This window comes from Xylaria bambusicola (assembly GCF_022495145.1).
Source record: "Xylaria bambusicola strain CBS 139988 unplaced genomic scaffold F5B22scaffold_38, whole genome shotgun sequence".
In the NCBI taxonomy this organism is placed as follows: Eukaryota; Fungi; Ascomycota; class Sordariomycetes; order Xylariales; family Xylariaceae; genus Xylaria; species Xylaria bambusicola.
Window position 1 is genome coordinate 81915 of NW_025953591.1, and position 15004 is coordinate 96918.

The following is a 15004-nucleotide window of genomic DNA, read 5'->3' on the forward strand; positions in this document are numbered from 1 at the left end:
CTGTGAAATCTTTGCATTGAGGTTTATGTATTGACCTGATGCGATATAAACAGACTCAAGAGCTACAAGAGTTGTTATATGGCTTGGGCCTTCCCGAAAATACACAGGCAGATTATTCAAACTCTTGAAAGTTGTCTAATGGAGCAATAGGTATAGTGACTACTCGTATGAAGCTAGGCCCCTATGTGCACAAATCAAGCGAATTATCTCTATACATGATCAGCATGTTAATGAAGCCGTATTCCTTCCTCTTCACCAGTAAATTGAGCGCCTCCTGGTACTCAGCCACCAAGGATACACGCGCAACTCAGCAACGAGTGGTACAACAAGAAATACTAAACTTGTAAGGCGTCATTATTGGCAATGTGGAATTTTTGAGTGAGCCTGGGTACATGGTAGAGGGCTCGCAACGTCTTCTCAATTATCGTGGGTTTGTGACTGCCTGTCGCAAATGGTGCCAACGTGTAGTATCCTCATTGCCCAAGCTAGATACCTAGAAAGCAGCACAACGAACTCTATTGTTCTCCTTTGTTCCTTCCCCATACACTTATGTTATACCCCGACTGCAAATCACTTAACGCAGAAAATCTCAGAGCCCGCGCTCAAAGGATTCGTGAAAAGGAAGATCTTGAAGAAATTCCAGACACAGACAGCAATTTAAATCCGTCGGTCGACCTTATAGGCCTGATTATGTGGAATTGCGTTCGAAACCATTAGAAGAAATGTCACCCCTCCGGTATCATTGCCAATTATCTTATGAAACATGCGGACTATGCATTTATGATATTGATCATTGATTATTTCACATGAGGATTCAGGGTTTGTAAAAAACACGATGTGGTTGCTCTTCTGGCCGGCTGCCCAGTTCCCGTTGCCCTCCGGCCTGACGGCAATAGCAGATATACGTTCGTGTCCCCGCTGTATGTGGATGGCATTGTGCACGAGGCTTGGCCTGAAAGTGAGTCTAAGTTAATCGAGATCGAGCTTGTCTGAGTTTATGATACGTGCAATACATAAATGGCTGCGATGTAATTAGGAATTTGGCCATTTAGTTGTAATTACCAGTTTCAGTCATAACCTGGCTAAAACACATCGCCCTTGCTATGTTTTACAGGTTAGACTTAAATATGGTGGAATAACTGTGTAACTTTCAATTGCACCCCGAGGAAATCCCTGTGCTAGAGGTTAACGGGACTCACATTGTGAAGTCCTCCTGCGTAGCGTATAATTCAGCCGAGGAACATATAGCTATGACACTACATTATCTTAAATCTGCACATGCATCAAAAGGCCAAAAATAGGCCATAAAGGCAGTTTCCTCGTTATCACCAGTTTTTCCTGTGAACTTGCATCATTTCCATCAACTAGTGGCTAGCGATCCTCCGAAATGGCGACTGCTACTGTTATAGACACTATTCCAACATCATGCGAATGCTTTACGAAACACTGAGACTAATAACACTTTCATAAATGAACGTATTATGTATATTTCGAATCGAATAATCAGAAGAAATCTCTCAGGGCATGGTATACTATACTTTCAACGAACGCTATGAACATCCAACCGAAATACAAATCATGACGCACCTACGCCAATTTCTCCTGGACGAGACGTCCCTCTATATTCCCGGTCGCCGTCTCTACGGCAGACGCAACATCTAGATGGAAGTATGGGCGATTAACGCTTTGCAAGGAAGCCAGATTCTCCGGCACCCTGATAGTGCCATCCCGACTGCACGAGGATATCCCATCCGCAGAGCCCGTCTCGACGTCTTTGTGCGACACCACCGCCCTCTCCTTCTCGGAATTATGTAAACCCTCAGAGCAAGCCACACTGAAGATCGGGCGCCAGATGGTACTTTCTGCAGGGGCGTCGGCTGAAACGCGCGGGAAGCCAAAGCCCGAGGCGGCCAAAGCGCGACGCGTCCAGCGGTTGCTCACGTTGGCGACGTGCCACTCTGCACGGTCTGGGTACGTGTGGTAGTCGAGCTGCGTTCTCGTGTCGATCAGGCCTTGAATTGATGTCACGTCGATGTTATTCACGGAGGAGAAGTCTAGGATGAGGGCGCGGAGGGTGGGGAGATCGTCTGCAGTGTCGATTACTTTCCCGCGACGGGGGCCGGGGTTGTTCCAGGGACGATCCTGTACAATAACATTAGCTCTAATTACTTCTGAGTTGATCTGAGGGAGAACCTTGGGAGTGGCTCTAGACCTGCAGGGATGTTTGGGTGTCTGGATGATGCACTTACACCTAGTTTTTCAAAGCGATCGACCGTGGTAGGGCGTGTATGTTTTTGAATGTACGCGACTAGCTCATCCATGTAATGTGACGTGTTCGTGTAGTTGAAGCCTTCGCTAAAGCGGTAGACAAAGATGCCAGGATAGGGGTTGCGGACAGCGATGCTCGTGTTCGAGCCATCTCTGCGTTCGAGCGGGAGGAACGTCTCTCGTTTGGTCGTTACAGCCGCCGCCTCGCCTCCCTCATTTGTATTGCTTGATACACGGTACACATCGACCTTGCCGAGGAAACTTCCGTGCGCCTTGGCGAGGCGAAGCAACAGCAGCGCGGCTGACGCGGCGACCACAAAGTAGATCCCGGTTTCAATGTCTGTGAACACCATGATGAGGACACAGGCAAAGAAGATCACTACTTCAATGGGCGAGACCTGCCAGAACTGGTACACGGTTGATGGTGGTGTAACGAGGTCGCCGACTGCGTGGATGATGAGGCCCGAGAGAGAAGCCATGGGGATGTAAAAGAAGACTTTGGTAAGTGCGTACAGGGCCAAGACGACTAGGAGAGCAGTCCACAGACCAGCAAGAGGCGTCCTGACGCCGGCTTTGGACTTAATCGCCGTGCGCGAAAAGGAGCCTGTGGCAGGGTATGCACCAAGGAAAGGCCCAAGCACGTTGGTAAAACCGACAGCGACGAGTTCCTGGGACGGGTTGATAACGTAGTTGTTCAGTCTGCCAAATGATTTTGAAATGGCAATGTGCTCAATGATGAGCACGAAGATGGTTGCCGGGATATCTGGAGCAAATGCAGAGATCAACTCCTTGCTGATCTTCGGTGCACCATGGACTCGAAAACCTACATGGGCACAACGGTTAGATAATCAGATGTACTAGGAATGAGGGGTTTGCTTAGACTTACCACTCGGAACAGTTCCAAGGATAGCGAATCTTGCCTTCTTCGAGTCAGTTACACTGCGGTTCGAGAGCCAGCTGATGAGAATGTAAAGCAGGATGACGAAAGCCAGTCGAAGAGTTCCGATGAAGAACCACATCTTCTTGCGGTTGGGTTGTCGCTGCGCCATGTAGTTGGTAAACCACTTGAGGAAATAGAGCATAAACAGGGTCGTTAAACCCAGGGCAGCGTCAATCTTAGCTGTTGGCAGCGCGCGCAGTGTGTTGATAATGACCAGATAAGTCGAGTCACGAGTGTTTACACCGCTGACGCCGAGTAACTTGGGAACCTGACCGGCAGCAATGCTAATAGCAGCACCAGTCATAAAAGAACAGATACCGATAAGAGGGATGAATTCGACAAGCCAGCCAAGGCGGACGAGACCAATGAAGAGCAAAACTGAGCCGGCGATGACGCTGAGGGCTCGTGCAATCTCTTCTGGCGCAAATTCGGGGTGCGCCTCCGTGACACGAGCGACAATTCGCCCAACAAGCGTCGACATGACAGCTACCGTTCCGATTGTGATATCCTTCGACGTAGCGAACAAGAAGTACAATATGAAACCAACGAAGGAAGTATAAAGACCATATTCAGGCTTTAATCCGGCTAGCAGGGCATAGGCCATTCCTTGCGGAACAACGACAAATCCTACTGTGATACCGGCAATGAGGTCACCAAATAGCCACTAGTAGTGAGCGTCTTAATTAGTATAGGAAGCTCGAGGGTGGGATAGTATGGTAGTCTTGAGGCTTACTGTCGTGTTATAATGGAAGATCCAGTCAAGAAACGGGAACAAGCTTCGAACGTATCGGATAAAGCCAGACAGGGTTGGTCTGTGTTCAAGGAGATACTCCTTTACTGTGGGCTCTGTCTCGTAATAAGGATCGATTGATCGGGACTGGAGGCTGGCCGTCGCAGAGTCGAGAAGGGCAGACGGCTCAGCCTTGTACCGTTGGTCGACGTCGATACCAACGGCCTTTGCGAAGCCGCGGCCGACTTTGTTGCCCGTCATGGCTATGATTATGTTATTCGCAGAGTCTTTACGCGCGAAGTGAATGAGTCTGGTGTACGGTGAGGGCCTTGTGGAATCTGGAAGGTCTGCTACTCAAGTTTCGTCACCAACTTGAAAAATCAGCTGCAGATTCTCTTCATACAATCAACCATTCTCTCTCAATACCCACGGCGCGGGCATCGTCTTATTATACTCCTCTATCATCACAAAAATTGCGCGCGATATCGTTCAACCACGGCGATATTTAGCACCGATTAGCGTGCCCAGACAGGGCCAGCGAGGATTAAGCATGCATCCAAGAAGTCAAGACTTGTTGCCCAGATCTTGGAAAGCCTCTCCGCCATAGAGGAGGTGTGAACAACTTCTACTGGCGATCTCATGGTTCTGGGTCGCTCGAATTGCTGGGATCAGCCGCATTCTTGCGTCAATTCTTCTCAGCGTGATGCTGCGTGGGGATGTCACCACGCCCGCCTAGCTCGTTTCCAGGCTGATGGGACGACAAGCTGAAGTAAATTGCTTTTGATCCTAACTGTGTGACGATGCCACGCTTTAATGATACGGTTGACTTCAAGGTGTGCGCTAACGGGGCAAAGCACCGGAAGCTCCAAGCGGAGGTAGGGGTCCGCGTCTGTGGCGCAATGCCAAGTATCACGACATCAGAGCCCAAAATGACGACGAACCCCTCTCCTATGTCTTAGTCTCTCTCAATGACAAAATCGCCCATCCATCATCAACGCCTCAAATCCCAGTGACATGGTAAAGAGGTCTTGTGAGCTGTTTCTTATTCTTTACAATGCCAGCGTTCCTGTTCGCCTAGACTTACTACGCGAGTTCTACAGCAGGATTGCCCAGCAATATAACCCCAGGGTTCAGATATAGGTGCATAATCTATATGCACATCTTGTTGACGCGAGCCATATCTCCCCTCATATGTATATTCAGTATTAGGAATTTGAACATTCGAAGATTCACATCAGCTATTTTCTACGAGGAAGTCCGGCATGTTAACTTACTGGTAATTATGTGTAACGCTCAAGCCAACGGAACTGCAATAATCTCGACGAACATACCACCATGAAAGGTCGATAACATCGAGATCTAGGCCTTTTGCAATCATGTACAAGGGACCCATATGGGCTAGACTGTTCAGCCGTCAACGCAGGGATACCATAGTTTGGATCTCCGTGGATGCTTCAGACCACCTAGCTCAACATGCCATCCGCCTTACGATGACGTGAAAACGCCAATGCGTTCTGTTCAGCTCTAGGTCTCTTCTAGTCACACAGCCGGTTATCTTCAATCGTTCGCTTGTTTTGATAGCTCTCTCATATCAATTTAGAGGAGCCTAAATGAGCGGGGTTGAAAGTTTTGCTGTGTGTGTGCCCAGGACAGATCAACCCATGAAAATGGTTTACTTGTGCTATGGAGCACATGTACTCAACCCTTGATGCGTCAGTATGGTGCTACGGTTAACTGCCGACTCAATTTTCTGGATAAGGAAGTAGATCAAGTGCCATTGAGGCCAAAATTATTCGACGCTCTCTGCACCCCGGGAAGACAAAGATGGGAGTCGCAGAGCTTGAAGGCTTTGCCACCCCAGATGCTACACCCCAAAATTGTCAATCATGATAGCAACAATGAAAGCATCAAGTGGCAATTAGATGAATAAGATATCTTTGTAGTAAGGATCGCCAGTGTTGAGTTCTGGGCTCTTCGGTTTGTCAAGATATCGAGCTTTGATATTAGTCCTCGGGGTCGCCTATTCGCTGATTGAGGCATTCCATAGATCGACGCTACAGCTAAGCTCACGCAATTCGCGCCGCAGTTGAGACGTATGGATCAGCACACCGATCTAGACACCATCTATAGCAGGCGTTCCTCATGATGTACAAATAGTTACATAAACGTACGTGGGGGATTACTTCTAATGATAGATAACTGATCTTACTTAGCTGCTTATCATCCCATGTCACCGCGGGCAGCGCGTTATAGATGGTGACCATGAGCAGGGACTACCACTATTGCTGAAAACTTACCAAATTGGTCTTTATTGAGCAGTCAATTCTTCAGCTAGAGGCATGCTAGCTATAGATTACATCACTGTAAACTAAAACGAGTTTGGGCCCATGTTGTATAGTTTCAAAAACCAAGGGATGACTCCTCTATCTTTATCGTTGGAAGATTTTGATCCTCAGGAATTTGATCCGAGCATGGGCATATTTAGCAATATATTTCTGCTCACACTGCTACTAGCTACTCGCTATTCTGAACTAGAATAGGACATGACAACTTGTCCGCTTTGTACAGTTTATTTGCTTCGTGGAGTTGCAGCGTGAGAGGTAGAAGGGAAATCTTAATGCTTTGGTTCCGATAACGGTCAATGAGGCGTCAACCCGGTGACCCTATGAGAACTTATTGAGGATAGCAAGGAATGGTGGCAAGAAGGTTTTATCAGCTGGGATTATTTTGACAGGGTGCTTTTTTTCACGATGCGTGACTTGTCTCGTCATCCTGTGTACTTTCCAGGTGCCAAGGTCTTCCCACTCTTTGTACTGCCGCACCCATTTTATCCCTTTCTCATACTGCGCATTGATCCATCTCGCAATTCATCGCTACGAGCATTATAGATCTGCTGAACGATATTCCATGAGATCTGATCGTTACCTTGACCATGCTACTGTTCTGGTTTAACTTGAACTTAAATTTTACATGGACCAGAGTCCCTTGGCCCCAGGGACTGCCATTTCCCCGACATGACTATACACTATTACGTCTTTACTGAATTCGTTGAGGGTTTTAACTTTACATCCTGTTACGAAACATCAATGCTCAACTAGGGATAATCCAGTTTATTATCTTGTCTTATCATTTGAGCTCAACATATCAGATGCGCCGAGCATCATAGCATTACCTTGAGGGATGAATCTGCTATGTTGCGAAGAACAAGATAGATAGGCTGAATACTGCTATAACATGATATGTCCGATGATGGGATTATAAGATGATCACTGAACGAATATCTACCAACTTATTACCCAAGGACGTTAATTTGGAGTGCTGAAGAGCAATCCCCGGTCTATATCGTATCGTGGGATGAACTAGTGTCTAGGCTCGAGAGGAGAAACATGTCTCTGATAAGATAAAGGCACTATGACCATGAGGTGTAAGCACTTGGCGCACTTGGCTTTGTGTTCTTGTTTGATATCCTCTCTTTAGAACGACTTCTATTGACAACAACTCATGTCCAAATAGTCGATAACGTGATATATCGGCAATTGTAGACGGTAGTTAGCGAAATGCTTGCAATAGCGCAACAACTATGCCATGATACGTCTTCACCAAAATCACCATCGAACAAGTTTCAAATGTATATATTTTTCTAGGGACGTTTGGGAGCTTCCGTATTCGCGGCACTCATCATAGTCCGTACAGTAAACCGGCGGTGACTGTTGGTTTTTCTAGCCGTGTTATTAGCTAGCAAACGCTCCATTTAGATTCTCAGCTAAGCTTTGCTGATAAAATACTAAAACGACAACGGCGTTATATTGGGGCTTCACGTCTTAATGCAGTCAGGTTGTCGGCATTTGCCATGATTCATTCTAGCATCAGTGACATCGGTGTTAGTTTTGGCAAGCCGCGAAAGGATGTGAGCCGACGGGAAAATGAGAAGCGGAATTTAGCTTCGTTATATCCATTATACCCCGCTTAGACCTCTGTTACGACACGAATCCAGCTTCTACCCGTCTGAGTCACAACCGCGGGTTGACAATTTCTGCACTGACTGGAGCCGCCTCGGGAGAACCCGAGATCTAAACGCATGCACAACTAGCTCAATGCGGACCTGTAGTGCCTCGCCCTAGCGCATAGCCATTATCCTGTGAGTTAGAAGAGTATAATTGAACCGGCCTCTTTAGCCATGTGTATACGGTCTTTTGAAAGAGGGCAATGGTGAGTCGATGGCCGATGGCGGTCTCAGCGTTTAGATCTAGGTACTTAATTATGCAGGCAGTGGAAGGGATCATGGCGATTTAGTGCTGACGTCAGTACTGCCAAGTAGCTAATTCAACTCGATCGCTGGACGGAGTATCGGACTCCCTACTATGTATAACAAAGTGTCTATCAGGGCAATCGAGGTCAATTGTGCCTGTTCAAGTTTTTCCAGGGATTTTTCATACATCTAACAACTAGATATGGCTCCTATTATCTTTACGACCTTCACGCGTAGTGTCTTTATAGCTCGATCGGTTGATACATAAATCTAGGGATATTAGCCTCACGCTGTGCTACAACACTAAACATAAACGGCCAATCAGCTTCAATGGGAAATATCTGGGGGCAAAGTGCAGAGCTCAAAGACTCGCGTGAATTGTGCCGTCTGGGGAGTCGATTTTCAAATTCAATCAGCTCTGCGTGAAGCGGTGATATGGGCACAGTAGTGGCACTCCAAAACAGTTCCTCGGTTCGGGATAACAGACCTTTCGGATATGTACGGCCGGAATATCCCTACAAGGCGGCGTTAAGAGGTAAAGGTCCAATGTTTTGGGAAGATTGGTTAATAACAATAACGCATTATCAGTCGATGGTGAGAACTCAAGTTGCGAATGGATTCTAACACGTGCTCGCGGGACAACTGATTACAAATCGGTATCGTACTAGGCAGTTACGTGTTGAAACCACAAGTATGTGTATGATCAATCCGACTGATCAAGGACGACCCCGGGAAAAAATGTTATAAGTAGTCCTACCAGTCGTATGTTTACCGCGATAGATGAGTGGAGTTCCGGTTTCCGTTCCCCACGTGTGTTAGTACCACCACAGGCCATGTTCCACCCTTGTACATACTTATGTCTGCGCTCTGCATCTGAGGCCAGTAGACCAGCATGGGCCGAGGTCACGGCTGAAAGTTGTTCTGCGTGAGATGGAAGACCCAGCCTGGCGGGTGGTCCTACTCTGTGCTGATCTTGCTTGTTTTCGACTGATTTAAGCTCGGATGCTGGACTATGTTACCGAATTATTCCTTTGAAGTTAACTCTGCGACCTGCCGAGAGGTCTTTCGGCTAATGAAAACAACTAGACTTTAGAACTTCAATTCACACGTAGATTGGCAGTCTCTAGAAATGACTGCGAGAATAGCCACTACTTGAAAGCTACTTGTTCTTGAATCTTAAGATATACAGTACTCAAGTGACCCCCGTACTATTAAGCCATACTTAAAGCAATGCTCCTTTAGATAAGTAGGAAAATGATAGCTGCGTTCATGATGAAACCCACTTCCCGAGGTTAAACGAGACCCAATAAAAGAGAGGGATGAAAAATAAATGGGACAGACCTGAATCCAGTGGTGGGGGCTGCTACTGCAACGAATATTCGATGCGTCAAAGCTCCCCACCTCGACTCCAATTCTTGTTGCCAAGCTTTGTTGACATGACCATTTATTGCAGCGGGTGAGCAGCCAAAAGTCTAATTTGATGATCTAAGAACTATATATATCATTTTCCATACTGCTCTGTGAACATCTGAAGTCAAAGATTGGTAGTCTATGACTTGGATAGAGCACGTTTTGTGATCACTGATTAGCAATGCCCCTCTGCTCGCGTGTATCGTGGAAATGCCGAAGCGCGAAGCTAAGCTTACTTAGTGTATGCTACCTAATCAGATGCGCACAAATGGGTAAATAAGTAACGGTATGTAGGTAAGTGGTGTCGACAATCTCGGCTCAATGCCCTTTTCTTCTGGCGTAGTGGGTTGGACAATGAGTCAATGGCACGCAAATTTAGGCCCGCTCTGACTCCTGTCGTAAGTATGTAGTCAGAAAGATGTATCCGCCCGCTCACCCCTTTACATCCACTTACTTTAAGTATATCGTCGAAAGTCGGCAGTTCCGATGATGCACAGCCTCTCTCTAAGAAAACTCGAGAGGGTTGGAACTGCTGGTAAGCAGCCCAGGTGTTCATTATGCGCAATCTAAGTAAGTAGTGTACCAGCGCTTGTTTCTCCCCATTGACGGTGGACAGGAGCTAGCCATCTTATCTCCGGTAGGATTGCAACTAAACTATGACCCTCCGAAAGTGGGCTTGTTAGCTCTTGATGAACACCATGGGAGTTCTGAACATGATGCGCTGTACAGTAGACGCAGACAAGTGGGTATTGCTAACAGCTGCTGATGGAGCCTTGAAAATCCCTTTTACTAATCGGGCCACCCCACAAGGCGGGTGCCCTTGACATGTATAGCTGTTTAAAGATGTAGGCTTTGCTCCCATCCTTTTCCACTCGAGCACTGACTCGAGGTTTACGGTGACTCTAATTATCCACGGCTCTCTCGCCAAGTGTGTTTTACTCGAGTCAGTCTTCAAGTCGAGTGTTAAGTGGAACCCTTCCGAAGGATACGGGCACTGGAGAAGCTGGAGAAGCTTCCCGCGATCGCTTCGCTGGGAAATAGGCTTGTTGGTACGAAAAGGACTACCGGCGTGCCCAGAGCGTAACTTCACATCATCATGGCCGAACCGGGGATTTCAGAAAAGGCCACTTGGGTCGAGACTAGTAACTCGCAGTCTGAAGGGAAACGCAGTCGCGCAACAAGCAAAGTATCAATCGCAGAGGATGACAGCAGCAGCCATAGTAGCGATTCTAGCTCGAACGGTCGCGTATCAGAAGACAGTATCGGCTTGGCGCCCTTGGACCATAGCATTTCACCAGCCCTGCAGGAAGTCATACAGATCCAGACCGCGACGAGTGTGGGCAGTTCGATAGCGCGACCAGCCGAATTCGAAGTCGACTTTGAAGATGGCGAAAACCCTAGAGAATGGTCATTCTGGTATCGAGCCTGGATGACGTTTGCGATCAGTTACTCTACCTGGATAGTTGTGCTGTATAGTACAGCATACACATCTTCTATACCAGGTTTAATGGAGGAGTTCGGTGTGTCGGATCAGACTATTGCGACATTGGGTGTGACGACATATCTTATAGGCTTGGGCATTGGCTCACTTGTCTGGGCGCCTGTTAGTGAATTGTACGGGCGCAAGCCTGTGTATATCGTTTGCATGGCCATATTCACACTTCTGGTCCTGCCAACGTGTCTTGCGACCTCGCTCACCGAAATCATCGTGGTGCGCTTCTTCGGGTATGTCGGAGCAATTAACCTCTTCTGGGATATCTGCTAACAATTGCTCTCTTCTAGTGCTTTCTTCGGCGCCGCCCTTATTGCAAACAGTGCCGGGACTGTTGTCGACATTTCAACGGAGGAAACCCGGGCGTTGGTCCTATCGCTGTGGTCTATCGCACCTCTGAATGGCCCGGTTACTGGACCTGTCATTGGCGGTTTCGTTTACCAGTATCTCGGCTGGCAATGGAATAACTGGCTCATTCTTATTCTCGCCGGCGCTGCTTCGCTCTCTATGTTGGGTACGGCAGAGACATACGCCCCTGCTATCCTCAAGGCCAAGGCAGCCCGCAAGCGCAAGGAGACGAATGACGACCGGTGGTGGACTCGTTATGACCTGAATCTTTCGCCATACGACCTTGTCAAATTGAACCTAACGCGACCATTCATTCTTTTCTTCACCGAGCCCATCTTGTGGTTCTTCAACCTGTGGTATGTTTCCTTCCTATATGTGCGTGCAATATGCCTCTCTAATTGGACATTAGGATCTCGATCGTGTACGGAATTTTGTATTTGTGCTTCGTAGCATATCCACTTGTTTTCAGTCAACATCGCGGCTGGTCACCCGGCCTGACAGGTCTATCCTTCGTGGGCATTGGTCTTGGCACGACGATCGGTATTGTCGGTGAGCCTATCTGGCGTCGGGTTATCAACAGCCACCCCGTGGACCCAGAAACAGGCCGCAGACCCCCTGAAGCTACTGCGCGCATTCTCGCCATTGGCTCCATCCTGACTCCCATCGGCCAGCTGGTCTTTGCCTGGACATCATTGCCCCCGACACACTGGGCTGTTTCTATAGCATTCGGAATTCCTTTTGGGCTTGGAAATTCTTTCTCTTTTATTTACGGATCTAACTATCTCGCTGGTGCCTATGGAATATACGCTGCTTCGGCTCTCGCTGGCAATGCTGTTACTCGCAGCCTGTTGGGTGGTCTACTACCCCTCGCCGGTCCCAAACTCTACGCGACACTCACACCACAGTGGGCCGGCACTTTCCTCGGTTTACTCGAAGTTGCTTTAATTCCTATCCCATTCGTCTTCTGGCGCTACGGTGACAAGATCCGTGCTAAGAGCCCTGCGATCAAAGAGCTCCGTGAGGATCAAGAGCGAATTGAGCGCAGAGCGGCGAAGGCTCAAAGACGAAAGGATAGGGCACAGCAGAAAAGCGCAGTCGGTGTCACCTCAGACCCCATCAAAAAGGAGGAAAGCGTTTAGGTCTACATCTGAATGGGAAATCGGCGTTAAGCTACACTGAATGATGTAGTTGAATGCAGATATGTTTGGAGGATAGGGAGTTGCATTAGCGGAGTTGGATTGCATTATAGATGGCACGTCATAATACGTCTTGAAACATGTCCTCACGGCCGGCACCATAGTACATAGTCATACTTGTTGAAATTAATATATATTAGATACCCTGAACCTACATGCTCTTGCCACAATGCCATTTGTCTATGCGCCTGCGAGATGATTGGATGTACATGAGTACAACTCCTTCTCGGCGCACAGAGTGACGTATCCTGAGTTTCATCTCAGTTATACCCCCAGTCAACTGGCCGAGTTACATTCTTCAATCATTTCGATGAGATGAAAAATTGCGTATTCAGTGACTCATTCACTGAGTACGATCAGTCAGCATCTTACAAGCTTTTTTTTACAAATATTCCATCTTAGGTACCTATCCTTGCGATTTGGACGTCAGATTGTAAATATACTTACAAGTTAATATAGTATCGGCTTATTCAACGTCTGTTATCGCTTTTACGTAAGGTGGCGGTATTGTCATCATTTGCGTTGTCTTATGTGAGCATAACGGATATATCTCAGTGTGGACAGCTTAGGTTAACAATTAATCTTTTCGGATAATTATCCATTCCTTTATAAACTCAAGCCTCACATTTTTTCTTCTCCATATTTCAAAGTGGTATTGTAAAGGTTTGAAAAATCTTTATTAATTAAGGGTTTATTAAGTTATCTACTAATGGCCATAAGTAACCATCTGGTTTAGGGGATTGTTGCATGCTAGCAATTAGGAATGCATATGCTGCATAGTCAGTGAACTCAATCCATATGTCAACTATAGATCATGACCACGCTCAAGATAGTTGATGAACTCGATCATCAACTCGGTCAATAGGTCTTTCAGCTCAAATTCATCAAACTGCATCCCTTCGATCCCAGGAAAAGTGACTTTCTGCTGAGCAAAGGTAGAAAGGGGAACAAATTCATATCTCCAAGAGTCACCTCTGCTTAGCCCGTTGCGAGCAACAGCAGCCTCGAGATCAGCAGTAGATTGATGTAAGAAGCAGCGGACCCTGTCTATATCACCACCACCGTAAACAAGGACTGACCTCTCAACTGCCGACTCTTCGCGGGTGAGGTCAATTCCTAAGTCAACCTCAGCGAAGGATTTGATAGCATATGTCTCAAGTTGACCTTCTCCCACCTGTCGACCTCGGATGTGAAACTTTCGGTCAGGTTCAGGGAGCGCATGGTTTTTGGCTACCAATACTTCATGGCCGCCGTTTTCAGCTTGTCGCAGAACCAAGAGAGCCACGTGGGTGCCTCCTTGTGTGGGGAACCCAGCAGGGCTTAGCAGACGATTTGAAAAGTGAAGCATGTTGGCAAGCGTTTTTGTGTGCTGTGAAGTAGTTGTGTATGCCGTTGATTGTTAATCAGATGGTAGTGATTGAGTGAGTTAGCTGATTTATTAAAGTCAGATGGCGTATATTTGTAGGCAATTGGTACAAACCATTTGTTTATTACATTAAACAGATTTCTTGACCTGTTTCTTAACAATTAGGTGATTTAGATGATAGAATTGCTGTTATTGTACATATAGTTAAAGCATAATATAATGTGTACTTTTTGTACGATATGCCCTTTCTGGCCTAACGCTGAGACAATGTGTCTAAATGAAGTTGTCAAAGAGTTATAAAGAAAGTGCAAGAATATAAGTCGGCAAAGGAATCTAAGTAAAGGGGGTATAAGGGAGAACTACACTTAAAATGGGTATACTAATAGAGGAATACTAGAGAGTCTTGCCTTACAATAAGTGTCGCGTCAATTTAAATTAATGATGAATTGCTTCTTGTATTAAATGCTAACTATTGACCTGTTCATACCTCTTATTCAAGAATTATTCATCTGTCACGATATAGGAAATCTTACAATCACCATTTCAGTCTGTGATATTGTGCAACATTGCAAAGTCAAGCCATATGAAGTTCACTGCTCTATTAGATTTCAATAACATAGGAACCCCTATTTCTATCCTTAATTATCCCCTTGTCCTAAAGGCTTTTATACCAACTTCAAAATTGCGTGCCGATTTAAACATTCGCTATAGCAACCACTGCTAACTATTACGCGATTGGTTGCGTTCCAATACTATTGAAAAGTGAAGCATATTGGCAAGTGTTTTTGTGTGCTGTGAAGTAGTTGTATGCTGTTGCTTGTTAATCAGATGGCGCATATTTATAAGCAATTCGTATAAACCATTTATTTATTACATTATGCATCCCCAAGGCCAGCAAATGTAATTCTCCCATCATCTTGGCATGATGACGAAGTCACTATCGTGGATGCTCAACGCCAATCTTAAGTGTTGTGTTATACGACCAAGATTCTGTGGGCTGCGAAG

The 15004-nt window shown here is 46.6% G+C and overlaps 2 protein-coding genes across 2 annotated transcripts; one reads left to right on the forward strand and one right to left on the reverse strand.

Moving 5' to 3' along the window:
* Positions 1-1264: 1264 nt before the first annotated feature.
* Positions 1265-4411, reverse strand: F5B22DRAFT_323001 (sulfate permease). The gene is made up of 4 exons (XM_047970720.1): positions 3942-4411; positions 3155-3872; positions 2250-3091; positions 1265-2142 (listed from the first exon to the last, which is right to left on the reverse strand). The coding sequence occupies exons 1-4, from the start codon at positions 4197-4199 to the stop codon at positions 1588-1590; spliced, it is 2373 nt and encodes a 790-aa protein (XP_047828454.1). The 5' UTR covers positions 4200-4411; the 3' UTR covers positions 1265-1587.
* Positions 4412-10693: 6282 nt separating this feature from the next.
* On the forward strand, positions 10694-12576 carry F5B22DRAFT_648913 (major facilitator superfamily domain-containing protein; the record flags this gene model as incomplete). Its single annotated transcript, XM_047979089.1, has 3 exons — positions 10694-11322; positions 11380-11793; positions 11847-12576. 3 exons carry the CDS (start codon positions 10694-10696, stop codon positions 12574-12576), a joined length of 1773 nt encoding a protein of 590 aa, XP_047828455.1.
* Between the last annotated feature and the right edge of the window lie 2428 nt (positions 12577-15004).